Genomic DNA, 19,783 nt, shown 5'->3' on the forward strand with positions numbered 1-19,783 from the left:
GCTGCTTACATGGGGACAAGCTTCCCAGGCTTCAAGCCAGAAGCCAGGACATGTTGGCTCCCAATGGTTAGGATCCTCAGCTCCAGTGGTGGAGACCCCAGGGGTAGGCTGATGGTGGGGAGGGGCCTTGTGCCAGGCAGGGTCTCCCCTGGTGGTGGGTGTCTCCTGGGGCAGGGCCTGGCCCTTGCACGGAGCTGGTGCAGCAGGAGGCGGGTGGGTGGGTAGGGCTGCGAAGTGACCCGCAGCTCTCAGAGGCGGGACAATATGGAGTTGGGGGGCAGGGGAGGCGACGTTGTCCTTCCCACCTGCCCGCCACCCCCCACCTGACCTCCTTGTCCTCTCAGATGGCCAGCGGTTGCGGCCCCTCCCCGGTGGCCCCTGCCCGGGCCCACCTTCTCTGCAGCTCTTTGATGCGCACCATGAGGTTGAGGTGGCCCTGGGAGTACTGCTCGATGACGTCCCGCACGTCGTAGGGCTTCCGCGCTTGCTGCAGCCAGAGAGACATGCGTCAGTCCCCTCCCTGTGCCCGCTGGCTCTGAGTGAAACGCAGACAGCGACAGCGCCTGCCTTGGGGGGTCTTTTGGGGAGCTCGCTCGAGTGGCACGATGGGGCAGGCCTGGCCCAGGACACACGAAGTAGCTGGGCTCACCCCACTGGCTTGGCCACTCCATGCTTGGCGACTCCATGCTTGGCCACCAGGTTTGGGTGACCCTGGGCTGGTGGCTCAGCTTCTCTGGGCCTCAGCTTCTTGCCACTCCCCCTGTCCAGGCTACCAGTTCCTGTTTTCAAACAGCCTTGGAAGAGTTGGCCCAGCTGAGGGGCCCGGAGGGGCAGCACGGCCGCCGGGAGGCAGCCGGGAAGGCGCAGCTCTGTGCAGCCACGGCCTGCCTGGGTCCCAAGCTGACCCTTGACACGCTCACTGGCATGCACACCCACTGTTCTCAGGGTGGGAAGGTGGCCCACCAGGCACACTTCCCAGGCAGTCCCCAGTACTGGGCCGAGGTGGCCCCAGGTGACAGGCCTCCTGCTGGGGCTACCGGGAAAGAGGGATGCTCCCGCAGCAGGCCTGGGGCCAGGCGGGCAGGGTAGGCGACCCCGGGCACCCAGGCCTGGCGCCAGCTCTGAGCCCTTAAATGCATCCGGGGCTCAAGCGAAATCACCAGAAACCACAACAGAGAGAACAAGGCTTCTCATGACGTCACAAAACCCCAAGCCGCATTTATGGCCTTGTGCCCAGGAGCTGCAGGCCAAGGGTCTTGCCCAGGTGGCAGCAGGTCGGCAGAGTGGGGGTTGGATGGCCCGGGAAGCTCCTCGCCCACACGAGCAGGCTGGAGTCACATGGGAAGACAGACCACCACTCTTGTAGGGACCTCAGAGAGACAGGGCCGGTGGGGCCCAGGAGCGTCCTCACCAGCACTGAAGAGCCCACATGAGTGATGAGCGGGGGTTACTGCCTCTTGCTGGGGAGTGCAAAGGGCCTGAGACACATGCCAGACAGCCCGGGGGTCGGGGGGAGGTAGGGCCAGCCCAGGTCAGAGGACGAGGTGGGACAAGGGGCAGATACCCATTGAGGGTCAGGGCCGGGTCTCAGCCCTGGGGTCCCAGGGGATATGTCCTTCCTGCCCACCTGAGGCCTACTTCTCCTTGGGGTGCCACCCCAGAGACTGGGGCTACCTTAGTCTGAAGGCACGGCCATCTTTGCCTCCCCAGAAAGACTGTATGCCCCCGAGGGCAGGGTCCTGCCTCAGGTCTCTGCCATCAACACTGGCAGCTTGGCAAAGTTCTTGTAACTCCCCAACATGGCCCCGGGCCCCAGGAATCCCAAGGCAGGGCAGAGACCTCCTCCCTACCAGGGGCTAGGCCCCAGAAGTCTGGGGGGTTCCTGCCCTCCACAAGATCCACCAGGCAGGGCCCTCATGGGTAACACATAGCCCCTCTCTGGGCCCTAAATACAGGATCTTGATTTGGAGGGGCTGGGAAGTAGCCTGCCTTCCCCATACCACAACTGTGCCCCCAACAGAAGAACTTGCTGCTTCTGGGGGCCATGCTGGGCACCAGGACCACCTATGTCACCTTGTGGCCTACATTCCTAGACTGTCATGGTATCATGGAGTGGGAGTCTAGGCAGACCCTCTGGCTCCCCACACACTCAGCTTAATGGCGGTCACAAAATCGGCACTTAGGTTCAGGCCAGTGATAATATCTCCAGGTCTTAGTTTTTACTTCTGTAAAATGGGGCATACTGAACCCTGCTGTTCCCTTTTGTAAGATGGGGATGCTGAGCCTTGTCCCTCCCTTCTGTAAGATAGGGATGCTAAGCCCTGCTCCCCTCTTCTGTAAGATAGAGATGCTGAGCCTTGTCCCTCCCTTCTGTAAGATGAGGATGCTGAGCCTTGTCCCTCCCTTCTGTAAGATGAGGATGCTGAGCTCTGCTCCTCCCTTCTGTAAGATGGGGATGCTGAGCCCTGTTCCTCCCTTCTGTAAGATGGGGATGCTGAGCCCTGCTCCTCCCTTCTGTAAGATAGAGATGTTGAGCCTTGTCCCTCCCTTCTGCAAGATGAGGATGTTGAGCCCTGTTCTTCCCTTCTGTAAGATGGGGATGCTGAGCCCTGCCCTTCCCTTCTATAAGATGGGGATGCTGAGCCTTGTCCCTCCCTTCTATAAGATGGGGATGCTGAGCCTTGTCCCTCCCTTCTATAAGATGGGGATGCTGATCCCTGCTCCTCCCTTCTGTAAGATGGGGATGCTGAGCCTTGTCCCTCCCTTTTGTAAGATAGAGATGCTGAGCCTTTTCCTTCCCTTCTGTAAGACAGGGATGCTGAGCCCTGCTCCTCCCTTCTGTAAAATGAGGAAGCTGAGCCTTGTCCCTCCCTTCTGTAATATGGGGATGCTGAGCCCTGTTCCCCCCTTCTGTAAAATGAGGATGCTGAACCTTGTCCTCTTCTGTAAGATGAGGATACTGAGCCCTGCTCCTCCCTTCTGTAAGATGGGAATGCTGAGCCCTATTCCTCCCTTCTGTAACATGGGGATGTTGAGCCCTGCCTCACTCTGGCTGACGGGGAGGGAGTGAGGATAAAATAAGATGGTGAGTGAGGAAGGTCAGGGAGTTCTGAGCCGCCTCATGCCAGGAGAGCCAGAACTGGTTGTGCTGGTGGCTGTGGCTGAGCCAGAGTCTGAGCTGTTCCTCAGCACACACTAAAGGCAGCCCTAAGTCGAGGCAGTCAGCCTCCCGTGGACCAAAGGGCTTTGTGAGGCAGGTAGCACCTCCAGGCAGGCTGGTGAGGCCTGGGGCAGGCTGGAGAACTGGCTGGGTTCAGAGGTCTGGCCTAGGGTGGAGTGGGGTCCTTGTGCTGGTCTCCCAGACAGCCTGGGAGGTCATGGGCCACTGTGTCCACCTAAGTGTGTTAGGATCCTCTGCATGCACAAACGTATACAAATGTGACCGTGGGAAGGTGTGAGAGTGTGAGCCACAACTGTGGGTAGGCATGTGAGGGTGATAGTGTGTGTGTGCCTGAGTGTGTGCACGTCTGCAAGAGTGGGGGTGGGGTGACACCCAGGCGCTGTGGCCCAGCGGGGTCCCAAGCCTCTGAGACTTGTCTTGGAGCTGATGGCTCCCCCGGGGTCTGGTCAGCGCTCCTGGGGGCCTCTGTCGAGTGGCCGCCTGGGGCTGGCTGGAGAGATCATCCTGGCTTTCTCTCTAGAGCTAATTTCCTCTGGCGGCAGCAGCAGGAGCCTGAGATGAGCCGAGATAATGCTGGGCTGTCCAGACTGACGGACGGTGGACATGGGAGTTCAAGGCAAACTTGAAGGGCTGAGAGGCTCTGGCTCCTCTGGCTAGACACAGGGGCGGCCAGCCGGGCACTTATCGGCCCGCGGGGCCGGCAGGGGGGCCACCCGCCACGTCCGCAGCCCCTGAGGCCAGACGGGGGTGGGGGTGCAGGCAGACAGACAGACAGGCCGCTGCGGGGGAAGCAAAGGCATCCACGACAGCTGGGCCCAGGGTGGGGGCCGCCCCTGGAGCCCCACATTGCTCCTCACTCCAGGGGCTCCCTCCACTGCCCCTACTTGGTGGGTGCCTCCTCCTAGGAGGCCTCCTGCTCCCCACCCCTCTATGTGCCGCCAGCAATGAGGGCCAGCTGTGAAGCGGGAGGCAGCATCAGACCCTGGCTTTGCTCGAGAGCCTCTGTCCTCCAGAAGGGCCCCATCCAGTTTATTCAAGGGCCCCCGGGGGTCCTGTGCACAGGAGAGGGCAGAGAGCAGGAGAGGTGGGGGTTGTCCAGGCTGCTTTCCAGACTTGAGGGACACTTGCAGGACCCTGGCCTGTGTCCTGAGGCAGAAATGGGGACCCTCAGCCTGGAAGGGAGTGCAGGGCCCCCACCGATGCCAGCAGCCTGTTTTCTTGCCTGCACTCCACTGACGGGTGCTCACCAGAGCTCAGGCCGGCTCCAGCCGCTGTGGGCGCCCGCCTGCCAAGGACAATCTGTGGTCCTGAGCTGGAAGCTGCGCGTGTCACCCCTGAGCCAGGCCTGCCAGGAGCCCTAAGTTTCCGCCTGCTCTGCTGGGGACCCCCAGACCTTGGAAGCAGCTCCAGGCAAGCCTGGCATCCACCCTGGCACGGCCCCCCCCACCCCTACTCAAGCAGTGGTTACGAGCTCTGCCCTGAGGGGACCTGCTCTGGAGCCTCTGTGGCCCAGCTCCTCAGGCTGGGGACTGTCCCCGTCCTGGAGGAGCCCCCACTGCTTCCTCTGCTCCAGCAGGTTGACATATGTGGCTTTAGCTGTCACCACCAGGCTGCTCTCAGTTAAGGTCACACATCCCGGCCCTTGGGGGACCGTCCTGCCCAGACCTGACCTCTGAGAGGGATTCCTGCAGCCCTCTCCCTGCCTGACTCCAGTCCCTCCTCTCCAGTGCCCCATCAGCTCCCCGCCCTACCCACTGCCCCTCTGCGGGGCACCGCCAGCGCCACCGGGGCCCTCTGGGAAGGAGAGGCCAGAGAATCCAGACGCCCTCCATCTGGGGCCATCACATCTCACCCAGGACGTGCCGGGCAGACCTCCCGGTGCCGGCCGAGGACGGCGTTGACCGAGGCTCTTTTGTTTTGGCAATGGGAAGGCCCAGGCCCTGGTGGGAGCCTTAGCATAATTTGCCCCAGGTCGGTGGTGAAAGGCCTGCCCCCGGGGTGCGGGCAGACAGACGGACAGGCAGCAGAATGCCACCGAGGGGCTGTGTCTGCAAGCCATCCCGGCCAAGGGGGCCCTACGCTGCTCTTGGTAGCAGGAGAGGCAGGCGGCTGGGGAGGCGCCCCGCCGCCCAGGGGCTGCTCCTGGGCCTGGACCAGCGGTGGTCAGGGTCAGGGTGACTGCTGCCCAAGGGCAGCCGTGGGCGAGGCCCATGTGAGACACGTGTGGACGTGGTCCTGTGCCGACCCCTCAGGCTCTTGTTCCCATTACTGACAGGGGAAGAACTGGCCCAGGGCTGCTGGGGGTGGGGGTCTGGCCCCGTGGACGGCTGGGTGGGGGCTCTGCTGAAGGGGGTGTACATGAGCCCGGGTCAATCCTGCAGCCTGGCATGGAAGGTGTGGCCTGGAGAACGATGCAGGGGCACTGATTCCCCACTCTGAGGGGTGTGAACAAGTCGCCCCCAACCCACCCATGTGGTAAAACGAGCCCTAGGGGATCTAGACACTGCTGCTAGCTCCCGGGGACCCCCAGCCCTGACTCCATCAGGTGCTCACTTTTTAAAGGGAACCTGGCCAAGCCTTCTGGAAAGAATGACCACCCACCAGAGAATTCCTCTTTCCTAAGTCTACGTGTTCTCAGAGCGAAGGCAACTCCAGGAGCGCCCCCTCAGACTGTCCCCACAGCAGAGGGAAGGGGGCCAAGCCTGCCACCAACTGGCCTTCTCTGGGGCCTTGGGCTTTGGGGGCTCCAAGCAGCTGCTGTAGGAGACCCAGCCCTGGAACAGTGCCGACGGGTATGGCAGCCATGGGCTCCAGGTCCACTTAGCCAAGGTACCCCTACCTCTCCCTGTCAAGGCGGGCCACCCCCAGGCACGGAGGAGGGCCAGGTTTCCCCTCTGTTCCCCTGACTCACACGATGTCGGGGTAGGGGTGACAAGAGCACTGAGGCCACGTGAGACAGGGCTCTGTGGTCTGAGGGACCCCACTTCCCGCCCAAGTGACGCAGGGCAGGCTCTGCACTCTCTCTGAGTCACTGCCACATCACCTGCTGTTGATCAGGGGAGGGGTGCAGAGGAAGAGGAAGGCTGGATGTGTCCTTGGCTCTGGGCTGGGCCTCAGGGCCAGGACCCATCAGGGAAGGGTCCCTGTAGGGGCCTGCTCTCCGGGGGATGGATAACGGAATCATTGCAGGGAGTCTGCCAGGTGACGGGTCAGATCTTCAATGGCCCTGCCTGTGTGGCAGGGGATGGAGACCTCGCGCCTCCACCCGGGCGGGAGAGGGGCTTCTGGAGCAGGCCAAGGGCAGGAGGGCTCAGCGCAGGACTCACCTGGAATTTCTTCTTGGCCACAAAGTACTGCATGCGCCGGATGACCTTGATGGTGGCCCGATGGTGCTCCCGCAACCTGCAGTGGAGAACGGAGGGGAGGCCGTGAGTGGGCACCCTGCGACAGCCATCCTGTGCCTGGTGCCTCCCCAGGTGCCCCCTGCTGCACGTGGGCTGGGCCCTTCCAGAAACAAGGAAAAGTTTCAACCCCATGGGACAGAGACCTTCAAGGCCATGTCCTGGTAGAGGGAGGAGGAGAGGCCAGGGCAGAAGGCTTTTAATGGGCGGGGTGTTCCCAGAGGGGCCTTTATTTCGCTTGTCACTCAGAAGTGGGATGGAAGTCTGGGTCCTGGGTTTGCAATAGCTATTCCCCTAACTCATGGTAGAGTCACAGAAGCTTCTATCTATCCCTGAGCCTTCAGCGTCCTCCTCAGTATAATAGGGAGGGGATACAAACAGATGACCCCTAAGGCCCCTTTCAGCTGGAATGTTCTGTGGCCCCATGCACAGACACACACTTGGAAAATGTAGGGTCTGCAGGACAAGTTAGCTAGAGACAGTTACGACTGAGCCACTCTGTTAAGGGGACTGCATTGTCTCCCCTCTAAAGTTCCTTCTAGTGACATAGATCCTTCTAGAAACATCATCAACAAAGGAAACACAATCGATGAAATATATGTGCATAGAAATAAGACTGGAAGGAAATACATCCAGATGGAAACACCATGGTTTTTGCTTTTGGCTACAAAGCTCGCATCGGACTAAACTTTCTGCCAAGAGCACCCATAACAACCAGAGGAAGCACCCCCACCCAGCTGTGTGCTGGCTTTGGGGAGCAACGAAGATTTGAAGGCCAAGGGCTCAGAAGAGAGCAAACCGGGGGAGCCCACACATGCAGCTGATCTCCCTCCTTGAACATTTGTATGTCCATTGAGGACTTGAGGGGACAACATCCTGGTGAACAGGGGACCAGAGAGAAGTGAGCTCTTCTTCAGGCAATTTTCCCTTGAAGCATTTGTGCATTAAGCTGTACAGGCACGGGGTGAGATTCTGAGTGAGCAAAAAGTAGCCCCTAGGAGGGCTAGAATCTAAGCAGAGGACTCCACAGACTCACTGGGGAGAGGACAATTGGGGTTCAGAATCTACCAAGGAGGTGGGGCCCCAGTAAACACCCCAAGCTTTCAGTTGAGACCTCTGTGGCCTCAAATTATCTCAACCCCCACCTGGAGCAAGGTGCTCTGCTCTGCACCTTTTGTATGCCAGAGTAGGGAGACAATATCGTCGAGACTCTACTTTTTTTTTTATGTAGTCAAAAGACTGAAAACCAAGAGGAAAGATAGACCATAGAAACAGACCTACAGATGTGGTAGATTCAATGCCTTAAGTGCTTATAGCTCCTCCACCAAGAGATAGTTTGTTTTCCCACTACTTGAATTTGGGCTGACCTTGACACTTCCTGTGACAAAAAGAATACTGGGGAAGTCACATTGTGTGTCACTCATATGCTCTTGGAATGTGGCCACATGAACCAGCCAGAGCTGGCCGGCTGGAGAGGCCACATGGAGGAGAATGGAGGCATTCTAGCCAACAGCCGGCACCAGGCAGCAGACGTGAGTGAGGCCATCTTCCACCATCCAGCCCTGATCAGCCACCAGGTGAGTGTGGCTGCACAAGTTGCCCCACACAAAGCCAGCACAACAGCCTTCCTGCTGAGCTGAGACCTAATTGCTGACCCACAGAATTCTGAGCAAGGAAATGAGTTGTGGTGTGGAGCCACTAAATTTAGGTGTGGTTTGCTATGCAGCAATAGATTACAGACAGAGAAATTAGGAGTCAACAGTGGGGTACTGTCAGATCAAAATCCTAAAACACATGGTGCTGGGCTTGGGACCAGGCATTGAACAGTGGCTGGAAAAAGAGGCAGATCATAAGATATTGAACTTTGAGCATGATGCTGTCTCTAATTGGATGAGACTTTGAGGTGTCTTGGAGAGGTGAGTGAATTTTGCATTGAGGGGAATGTGAAAATTAATAGCAGGTGGGCAGACTGTGGTGGATACAGATGGGTACAAATCCTTTGCAATTCCCCCATCAAAAGGTAGAGTCTATTGCCACCATGGTGGAAGTGGACTGCATGTTCCGAGCTGTGGCTTCAAGTTTCCTTGTAGCTTCAACTCTCACCCTCTTAGAATGCTGCTGCCGTGTAGACACGGGCTGAGCCGGGCTGCTAGAACAGTCATATGGAGGAGAGCTGAGGCACCGGGGCTGATAGCTCCAGACAACTCCAGACATGTGAAGCTGGCTGAGACCACCCAGTCACCATGAAGCTGCCACTTGGATGAACCCAAGTGAGATCACCCAGAGGAGCAGCCCCAAATGCTGACCCACAGATTCCTGAGCAGATAGATGATTGTGGTTTGCTTTTGAGTTTTTAGGTGAAGACTTTAACATAACCATATTAAATAGGTTCAAGGAAACAGATGAAAAGATGGAGAATTTCACTAGAGAAATAAAATCTGTTAAAAATAATAAAATGGAAATTCTAGAACAGAAAGGACAATAACGGAAATTAAGAATGCAATAGGTGAATTTGATAGCAGAGGAGACATAGAAGAAAAGAATACTTGTGAACTGGGAAAAAAGAGCCAGTTGGAGTATGGAGAGAAAGTACAATTAAACATAAAGAAAAAAATGTAAGACGCGAGATGGTTAAAGTTCTAATACATGTGAAATCTCAGAATGAGAGGAGACAAAATAGAGAACAAAATAGAGATTAAAAACAACACTCAGAGGCTGAGAATTTTCCAAAAATGATGGAAGACATCAGGTCACAGACTCAAGCAGCTGTTTGGACCCATGTTGGAGAGATACAAGGTACACCAGACCCATCAGAAGAACACTGATGAAGACCAAAGGCACAGAGAATGTCACAGAAGCAGTGAAGGAGGGAGGGGATGATGTCACATTAACCTGATGGCTGGCTTATCAACAGAAAGGATGAAAGCCAGATGACATCATCTCAAGGAAAATTACTAACAACTTAGCATTCTATACTCATCAAATACATCCTTAAAAATGGAGGTGAAAGTGAAATAAGCCAGACACAAAAGGACAAATACTGCATGATTCCACTCACATGAAGCACCAGAGTCATCAAATTCAGAGAGACAGAGAGTAGAAGGGTGGGTGCCAGGGGCTGGGGGCAGGGGATGGGGACTCACTATTGTTTAATGGGGACAGAGTCTCAGTTTGAGAAGATGAAAAAGGTCTGGAGATGGAGGGAGGTGACGGTTGCCCAACAATGTGAATGTACCTAATGCCACTGAACTACATACTTAAAAATGATTAAGGTGGTACATGTTATGTTATGTATATTTTACCATAATTTAAAAAAAGGAGGGGCTGGACCCATGGGGTAGTGGTTGGGTTCGGTGCACTCCACTTTGGCTGCCCAGGTTCACAGCTTCAGAACCCAGGTGTGGACCTACACCACTCATCAGCCATGCTGTGGCAGTGACCCACATATAAAGTGGAGGAGGATTGGCACAGATGTTAGCTCAGGGCTAATCTTCCTCAGCAAAAAAAAAAAAAAAAAGAGTGAAACCAAAACCAAGAGAATTCTCTGCCAGGAGATCTGCTTTGAAAGAACAACTCAGGGGCAGAGAGAAATGATCCTAGGAGGACCCAGGGAGATACAGGAAGGAATTAAGAACCCAGAAAAGAACAGATATTTGAAAAGGTTGAAACTAGTATTGACTGAAATGATACTGATGATGTTTCATGAGGTTTTAGGTATACCTGTAGCTAAAACGTATGATAAAAATAGCATAAAAGGTGGAGGGCATCAATGGAGTTGCACAGTTATAAGCACCGTGTGTTGTCAGGGAAACGGTGAGGGTGCTAATCTGAGGTGGACTACACGGAGTTAAGGACGTGTGCTGTAATTGCTAGGCAACCACTGACAGAATAATAAAAGAATAGAAATAACATGCTAACACAGGATAAAATTTAATTAGTAACAATATTTGATTAATCCAAGAGAAGCAAGAAAGGAGATGGCATGCACTGCAAAGGGACTAAATATTCCAATTAAAAGACCAAGATTGTCAGACAGGATTAAAAAAACAGCTTGATGCTGCTTATAAATCTACTTTAAAATATAACAATATAGGGGGGCTGGCCCAGTGGCGCAAGCAGTTAAGTGCACGCACTCCACTGCGGCAGCCTGGCGTTCGCCGGTTCGGATCCTGGGTGCACGTTGATGCACCACTTGTCAAGCCATGCTGTGGCGGCATCCCATAAAAAGTGGAGGAAGATGGGCATGGATCTTAGCCCAGGGCCAGTCTTCCTCAGCAAAAAGAGGAGGATTGGCAGATGTTAGCTCAGGGCCGATCTTCCTCACACACACACACACAAATATATATATATATAACAATATAGAAAGGTTGACAGTAACTAAGGGATATATCATGATGTAGCCAAAGAAAGCTAGTACAGGTAAACTAATAGCAGACAGAGTAGACTTTAAGTATTACTAGAGATAAAGAAAGATATTTCATAATTTAAAAACTGGTCAAAATTTAGTAGGAAGATATCAATTCCAAATCTGTATGCACCTACAAATATAATCTTAAAACATAAAAAGCAAAAACTGGCAGAACTAAAAGGTAAAAGAGAAAATCCACAATCATGGTGGGAGATTTGAATATACCTCTGTGGGTAACCGATAGAAAAGCTGTCAAAAATCAGTAGAGAGACAAATTTGAATAATATGAGTTGCAACTTGACCTAATCAACATTTATAGAACACTGCTATCAATAACTCTGAATAAGCTTTCCAAGTGCACATGGTACATTTACCAGAAAAGACCATAGGCAGGGCTTTAAAAGCAAGTTCCAACAAATTTCAAAGAAATTAAATCATACACGTATGTTCTCTGACCACAGTGAAATTAAGCAAGAAATCAATAAGAAAAAGATAACTAGAAAACCCCTAAATGTTTTGGAAATTAATCTAAATAGCTCAAGAGTCAAAGAAGAAATATAATAAGAATTGGAAAATATTTTAATTGAATAATAAAAATGTCACATATCAAAACTTACAGCTAAGTAAGTGCTTGAGGTACCACGAAACAAGTACTTAGAGCAAAATTTGTGATCTTAAATGTATATATTAGAGAAGAGGAGAGGCTAAAATCTGTCTCAACAAGTTAAAGCAATAGCAGATTAAACCCGAATATAGTAGATGGAAAGAGATGACAAAAGTACAACTCAGTGAAATAAAAACTGAACATTACATTAAGGAAAACCAACAAAGCCAAAATTTGATTCTCTGAAGAGACTAACAAAATTGATAAACTTTTTCGGGCCAGCCCCAGCGGCCTAGTGGTTAAGTTCAGCGGGCTCTGCTTTGGCGGCCTGGGCCCAGTTCCGGGGCGCGGACCTATACCACTCCTCTGTCAGTGGCCATGCTGTGGCAGCAGCTCACATACAAAAAGAGGAAGATTGGCAGCAGATGTCGGCTCAGGGTGAATCTTCCTCACCAAAAAAAAAAAAAAAAGTAAACATTTAGCAAGCTTGACTAGAGGGGAGGGACACAAATTACCAATGTCAGGAATTAGAAATTGAACATCATTATAGACGTAGAGACATTAAATATTCTAGTCAGAGGATACTATGTACAAAAGTAATTTTGATAGTTTAGATAAAATAGATCAATTCTTTAAAAAAACATAATATATAAAAGCAGATACAAGAAGACAAAAAAATCCAAGTTGTCCAAAATTAATTAAATAAATTAAATTTGGAATTTTAACACTCTTCCCACAAAAACCCTTTAACTCTAGATGACTTCCCCAGTAGATTCTTCTAAACATTTAAGGAAGAAATAATATAGACTTTATACAAATCTTTTTAAAGGATTTTTTATGAGTCAACATAACCTTCATAACCTATTTCAAGAAAGAAAATTCACAGGCCAATCTCTCTTAGGAACATAGATGCAAACATCCTACCCACAATACCAACAAACTGAACCCAAAGCCATATATAAAGACATATGATCGAGTGTAGTGTAATCCAGTTATGCAAGGTTAGTTTAACATCTGAAAATCAATCAACATAATTCACCACATCAACAGAAAAAGAAAGAAAAAACATATAATCAACTCAAAAGATGCAGAAAAACATTTGATAAAACTCAAGACCCATTCATAATTAAAAACACAACTCTTAGAGACCTAGGAATAGAAGGAAACTCCATTATGCAGGAAACAAACATAAAAATAACAGAAACCAAACTCCAAGCAAACGTCATACTTGAAATATTATACACCTTCCTCCTTAGACAGGGAGCCAGACAAGGATGTCCGCCGTCACCATCTCTATTTGACACTGTCCCCAAAGTCTCAGCCTGTGCATTGCGGTAAGAAAAAGGAAGTAAAAGTTAAAGGGATTGGACAGGAAGAGGCAAAACTGTCATTATTTGCAAATGACATAATCATAGATGTAAAAAACATCCTTACAAGGGGGCCAGCCCAGTGGTGCAGCGGTTAAGCACGCACGGCCTGGGGTTTGCAGGTCGGATCCCGGGCGTGCACCGATGCACCGCTCGTCAAGCCACGCTGTGGCAGCATCCCATATAAAAAGTAGAGGAAGATGGGCACGGATATTAGCCCAGGGCCAATCTTCCTCAGCAAAAAAGGGGAGGATTGGCATCAGATGTTAGCTCAGGAATGATCTTCCTCACACACACAAAAAAATCCTTAAGAACCTCCAGATAAACTATTCTATTGCTAAATGCCTTTAGCAAGAATGCTGGTTTTAAAGGTGATATACAAAAATCACTTGTATTTCTATATGCTAGTAACAACTAGAAAATGATACAAAAAGATACCAATTACAACAGCATCAAAAACCACAAAACACCTCAAAATTAACTTACTGAAGATGAGCAAGACCTTCACACAGAAAAGTATTAAACATTAGTGAGAGACATGAAAGGAGCCCTAAATTAATTGATGTTCATGAATTGGAAGACTCAGCATTTGTAAGACGCTAATTTTGAGGTCTGGATTAAATGTGATTCCAATCAGTATCTGAGTGCTTTTACTGTTTTATTTTTGTTTTTGGAAAATTTCAAGCTGATTCAAAATATTTATGAACAAGCAAAGGGCCAAGAAAAGACAAGACAATATTCAAGAACCAAAAAGTTGGAGGACTTACACTACCAGAGTTCAAGAGGCATTGCAAAGCTGCAGTGATGGATACAGTGTATTAGAGAAGTGTAGTAGTAGGTTACATTGTTAAGACAGTACAGATACAGTTAATACAGAAACACTGTTAACACAGCAGTATCAGATTAGATAGACGGATAGATCAGTGGGACAGAACAGAGCGTCCGGAAGCATAAAAACACATATGTGGTCACTTGGTTTATCACCAAGGTGCTGTTTCAATCAAGCGGGGGAAGGCCATTCTTTTCAATAAACAGTACTGGAACAATTTGGATATCCATATGAAAAAATATGAACCATCATCCCTGCTACACATCAGTCACAAAATTAATTCAAGTTATCTCAGAACTCAAATACGAAGGCAGAGATGATCAAACCTGGAGAAGAGAACAGCAGAATATCTTCATGACCTTGGGAGAGGCCAAGATTTAACAGAACACAAACAGTACTAACTATAAGAGGAAAATATTTGACAAATTGGACTTCCTTAAAATTAAGAACTTCTATACAACAAAAGACATCATTAAGAGAATGAATAGACACTCTACAGTCTGGGAAAGGATATTTTCTGGTAAAGGATTTGTATCTGGAATATATCAAGAACTCCTATGTCTATAAGGAAAGGATGAATGATTTTAAAAACCAGACAAAAGATATGAACAGGCGCTTCACAAGGATGTCCAAATAAGCACATGAAAATGGTACTCAACACCATTACTCACTAGAGAAATGCAGATTAAAACCAAAAGGAGGGACCTGTACACACTTACCAAAATGGCCCAAATTAAAAAGACTGACAACATTAAGTGTTGGCAACAGTGTGGAGCGACAGACTCCCCTGCCCTACTGGTGGGAATGGAGGTCGGTTCAACCACTCTGGAAAGCTGTTTGGCAGTAGCCATGCGCTCACATCATGACCTAGCATTTCTACTTCCAGATACATACGCTGGAGAAATTCACACACGTGTCCACCAAAAGACATCTATCAGAGTGTCTATAGCAGTTTTATTCAAAAGAAACAAAACTCAAAGTGACACACATCTAACTACAGGGGCAGGGATAAGCAGAGAATGGTGTATTCCTACAATGGAACATCATACAGCAATGTAAAAGAACATGCTGTTGAAATCCACACAACAGAATACTATACAGCAACGGGAAAGAACAAACTAACGATCCGTGCAACGATACGGATGAATCTCAAAATTGTTCTGTTGACTGCAAGAAGCCAGCAACAAAGGTGCACATATGTATGAGTCCACGCAGGCTCAAGAACAGGCAAAACTGATCCATGGCAACAGAAATCAGAGAAGTGGTTCCCTCTGGGGGGGTGACAGGCTTCCCCGGGGAAGGGTGGGAGGAAACTTCTGGTGTGATGGAAATGTTCTATGTCTTGATCTGGCTGTTTTTATGTAGTATATACATATGTAAAAATAAGCTGATCTGTTTATTTAAAATTTGTGCACTTTACAATAAATAAATCATACCACAGTTGGTTTTTTTCTTAAAGGCTTTCAAGATGAGCAGCTTTTAAAATTCTCAGAGAAAGGTGGTTTCTCTTTAGCTCGGAGTTGGCCACTTTTGAACACGGAATGTATGAAAGAACAAGACCCACTAAGCCACTGGATGGTGGGGGCCCATCTGCTGAAGGGATTCAGGCCTGTTTCCCCACATCTGCTCCTCAGCACGCCTCAGCACATCCACTCGCGTGGGCGCCTGGTGCCCTCTGCGTGCAGCACAGGCCTGGTGACACCTGAGCTGTCTGTGCACAGTGCTTACCCCACACACCTGTGCACACCTCTGCTCCGACCTGCATGCCCGGGCACTCAACGAAGGCCGTCTGCCCACACTCTGAGCCCAGCAGTGGCCCTCTGCCCAGTGCTCACTCATTCCTGGACCCTGCCAGACACGCAGAACCCCACCCTGGCCACCTGGACTCCTGGGCTGTCCTGTAAGTGCCTGGGGGGTGGATGCCTGGAGATGACCAAGGCACATGTCACTAAGGAAGGACTCTTTGTGCCACCACGGGCTCCAGCTGGGAAAGGAGCCCCAGTAATGTCCAGGCAGTTCTCATGCCCACAGGCAGGAGAGGATACCCAGGTGAGGGCTATGGGGCTCTGAAGTCACGGCTGCCAGGCCCAGCTAGCCCCTAGCTGTCAGCCAGGCCCGCAGATGGCTCCAGTTCTCATATCTAGGGCAATACAGGGCACTAGAAGGCCTCATTCCGACAGGGAGGCTGGGGAGACTCACAGATGAGGTTGATGAACCTTCCTGGAGGCACTGGAGAAGGACGGGCCATTTTCCTGGAATAGTTCAGGGCCTATGTGAAGACTGGGGCTGGCTGAGACGCATGCGGGGCCTTCGTCCCTCCTTCTCTTCCACCTCTAATGTCTTCCAACCCCTACAGAGTGCAGGGGCCATGCTCAGGCCCACCCAAAGCATCTAAGTTCAGGCCAGAGGGCTGCAGGGAGCCAGGCTCCCCAGCCGGCAGATGGAGGGAAGGCGGCAGACTGGGCATGTGGGACCAGAGAACAAGGGCACCAGGTCAGTGGGCCGTGTCTCCTCCTCGGTGGTGCTGACAGCACAGCAGAAACAGGATGGGGGCGGGCAGCTCTGTGGGACCCTCAGGACCCGGGCATGCGGCTCTCCTTCCAGAGTGTGGGCAGCCTGGGTGGGGATGGGCGAGGCCAGAGGGAGGTGCTGCCAGCAGTCGGCTACTCCCAGGTACAGTGTGGCCACTGATCTACAGGTGACATTGGCTCGTGTGCGGTCCTGGCCAGAGGCTGGGCTGCTTGTCTGCTGAGCAGGATTCGGCCCAGATACAGACGGCTGGCCCGACACCCCAGCCTTCCCCAGCTCGTAGCCCCAGTCTCTGCCCGAGGCACCGTAGGTGCCCCCAGGACAGCAGGAGTGAGCCCAGGGGCAGGGGGACAGGGAGAGGGGGATGCAGGGCCAGCTCTGGCTTCTGCTTAGATTCTAGTGCCAAGGTGCCAGGTATTAAAAGTACACTTCTACACGGGCGGAGGGTCGTAACTCACACACATCAGGACACACACACGCTCGCACATACAAACTCTCAATGTGCACTCCCCACTCACACACACCAGTACACTCGTACACACACCCACGCTCATAGACACACTCACACAATCCCAGACACACATACAGGCTTGGAGGTGGGGGCTAAGCAGGCTTGGGGAGGCTCCCAAGCCCCCACCCCAGGCCTGAGCCATGGGAGGGGCTATTGCCCTGGCCTCATGTGCCTGATGGTGTGGGAGCAGGCGAAGGGGTGGGGGTTCCACTGGCCTCACCATGAAGGGCCCCTTATGGGCCATGGCTGAGGCCTGGATGCGGCCCCAGGCCCAGTGAGAATGCTCAGGGCTTCTCAGATGCAGCTTCGCTCAAACCAAGGACCACACCCAGTGACCGCTCCAGCGGCCTCCAGAAGCTGCCGCCGCCCTCATCCCTGCCAGCTCTGCAGAGCGGAATCGTGGCCTTTGCAATCAGGCAGCCCAGGCCAGGCTGACTGAAAGCTCTGCTCAGGCCTGGTGTGGGCTGGCCACTGTGCTGGTGACAGCCCTGCCTGCCTTCCTCCATGCTGGATGCAAACGACTCCGCGGTCTGCAGGGGAAGGGACCACCACAAATGCTGGAGACGACTTGGCTCTTGCTTGTCTCAAGGCATCGTGGTCACCCAGGTGCACAAACACACACGTGGGCACACGCACACTCACAGGCCTGTCACGGGCCTCCAGGAGGCACAGGCACCCCCTACCCGAGTCTGCTCCCAGAATGTGCCTGGGTGCCCTCCTTGGCTCCCTGAGTGAGGGCAGGCCACTGGGGGAGGGCACGTGAAGCTGGCGGGTCCTGGCTAGCCAGCCCCAGGTGGCCTTCCTGCTCACCCAGCAGCCAGGCCTGCCCTGGTCAGAGCCGCCTGTGGGCTCACCCAAGGCCCTGGTGCCTGGCAGGCCAGACCCCAGTGACTGTCCACTCCCTGCATGGAAGACAAAAGAACAAGGTGCTTTTGGCAGATCTGGGCATGACTAGGGAGCTGCACATCCCCTGCTCTCAGTGCCCTGAGAAAGGAGAAGCCCCGACCCCTACAAAGAGAAGGACTGGATGGATGCTGGCTTTTGTCCGATGCTTTTCCTGCATCACCTGATAGGACCGTGTGATTCTTCCTCTTTAGCCTGTTGATGTGATGGATTACGTTAATTGATTTTTGAATATTGAACCAGCCTGGTTTATCTGGAATAAACCTCACTTGGTTGTGGTGCTGAATTTTTTGATACCTTTTTGTATAATTAGTTGTAATTGTTTTTCAATAAGGTAGAGAACCCCCAGGAACCCACTGCTCAATAGAAAAGCTGGACCTGGTAGCCCACACTCGACCACCCAGCCTCCCTGCCGCCGGGTGACCATCCGAGTCCCTGCTCCTCACAGCTTGCTTTCCTATTTATATAATTTTATCGAATCTATATGTATCCCCCAAAAGGCATGTATTTTTTATTTTGGTGATTTAAACTCTATAAAAATGTATCATGCTTTTCCTTGATATCATGATGCCAAGACCTGCCTGCCTGGTTGGGTGTTACTCTGGTTCATTTGTTTTAATTGGTGGAAAATGCCCCTTTGTGTAGACATTCCAAGCTCATTCGCTCTCCTCCTGCAATGGGCGCACGGGTGGTGGCCAGGCTTTTGGCTTGTGAAGAGCGCTGTGACATGCACTCCGGGCTACCTTCTCAGATTGGGCATGGATGAGAGTGTTCCCTGGGTGTACACCCAGGAACGCCACTGCTGGGTCATTGGTATGTGAATCTGAACCTTGCAGGTGATCCGGCAGTGTCCTTCAAAGTGGTGGCCCCACTGTGCACTCCCACTGGCAGTGCAGGAGAGACTCTGGGCCCCATATCCGTGTGTGCCCCCCCAATGATCAGACTTCATGATTTCTGCCAATGAAATGAGTATAAACGGTGCCTTCTCACACCCACTGGCCACGTGTGCTTCCTCTGCTGCGAAAGGCTGAGGACGTATCTGGGCCATTTTTCTGTTCTATTATTTGTGTACTTATTGATAAATTGTCTATATAATTTATATCTATCTATCGATCTATCTCCCTATCTATCTATCTCCCTATCTATCTGTCTATATATCTATCTAGCTAGCTATCTATCTAGCTATCATCTACCAATATCTTTGTCAATTCATGTATTGGGAACACCCACTCCTGTGGTAGGCAGGAAAAGGCTCCCTCAAAGATGTCCTAATCCCCAGAACCTGTGAACATGTGACCTCACACAGCAAAAGGGGCTTTGTCAATGTGATTAAGGTTATGCCCCCTGAGATGGGGAGATTATCCTGGACTATCCCAACGGGCCCAACTAGACGCTGGAGTCCTTAAAAGTGGAGATCCTTTCCCAGCTGCGGTTAGAGCCATGACTGTGGAAAAAAGACCAGAGAGTGGCAATGTGATGGCTTTAAAGATGGAGGAAGGGGCCACAAGCCAAGGGATGCAGGAAAAGGCAAAGCAAGATTCCCTCCTTGGGCCTTCAGAAGGAGCCAGCCCTGCAACACCTTTCAGACCAGTCAGACTGTGTCAGACTTCTGACCTACAGAAACGGAAGATAATAAACGTGTGTAGTCTCAAGCCACCAGGTTTGAGGTGATTTGTCATAGCAACGATAGAGAACTAACGCAAATCCCAGTTTGCAAATTTTCTTTCTTTAGGGTGCCTTTTGATGAACAAGAGTTATTATTTTATATAAACAAATTTATCACTATTTTTTCTTTCATAGTCAATGCTTTTGTGTCTTGTATAAGAAATATTTCCCTACACTCAGGTTTGAAAGATACCAACTAACCCATATTTTCTAAGAGTTGTTAGGTTTGTATTTGAAATTTAATTCCTAGGCCCACCGGGAGTCAATCTTTGTATATGTATTTTTTTGTGGATAATCACCTATTCCGGTGGTCTGCAACACCATCTTGGTCTCACACCAAAGTCTCACACTTGTGCGGGTCTTTTCCGGGCCTTCTGTTCTACTC

General features: G+C 51.3%; 1 protein-coding gene across 3 annotated transcripts in view; it reads right to left on the reverse strand.

Annotated features, from left to right (window-relative positions):
* KCNQ1 (potassium voltage-gated channel subfamily Q member 1) overlaps positions 1 to 19,783 on the reverse strand; it is a 356,534-nt gene that overhangs the window by 79,153 nt on the left and 257,598 nt on the right. For 2 of the 3 annotated variants that reach the window (XM_087422475.1, XM_004441115.3), the window contains 2 exons: positions 6,508 to 6,583; positions 393 to 487 (listed from right to left, as the gene is read on the reverse strand). In XM_087422475.1, the coding sequence (XP_087278601.1) occupies positions 393 to 487; positions 6,508 to 6,583 (171 nt within the window). The remainder of the gene's footprint in view (positions 1 to 392; positions 488 to 6,507; positions 6,584 to 19,783) is intronic. The other variant, XM_087422474.1, reaches the window with a different exon arrangement.

Source organism: Ceratotherium simum, chromosome 34 (assembly GCF_057802395.1).
Source record: "Ceratotherium simum simum isolate JZ-2026a chromosome 34, ASM5780239v1, whole genome shotgun sequence".
Taxonomy (NCBI): domain Eukaryota; kingdom Metazoa; phylum Chordata; class Mammalia; order Perissodactyla; family Rhinocerotidae; genus Ceratotherium; species Ceratotherium simum.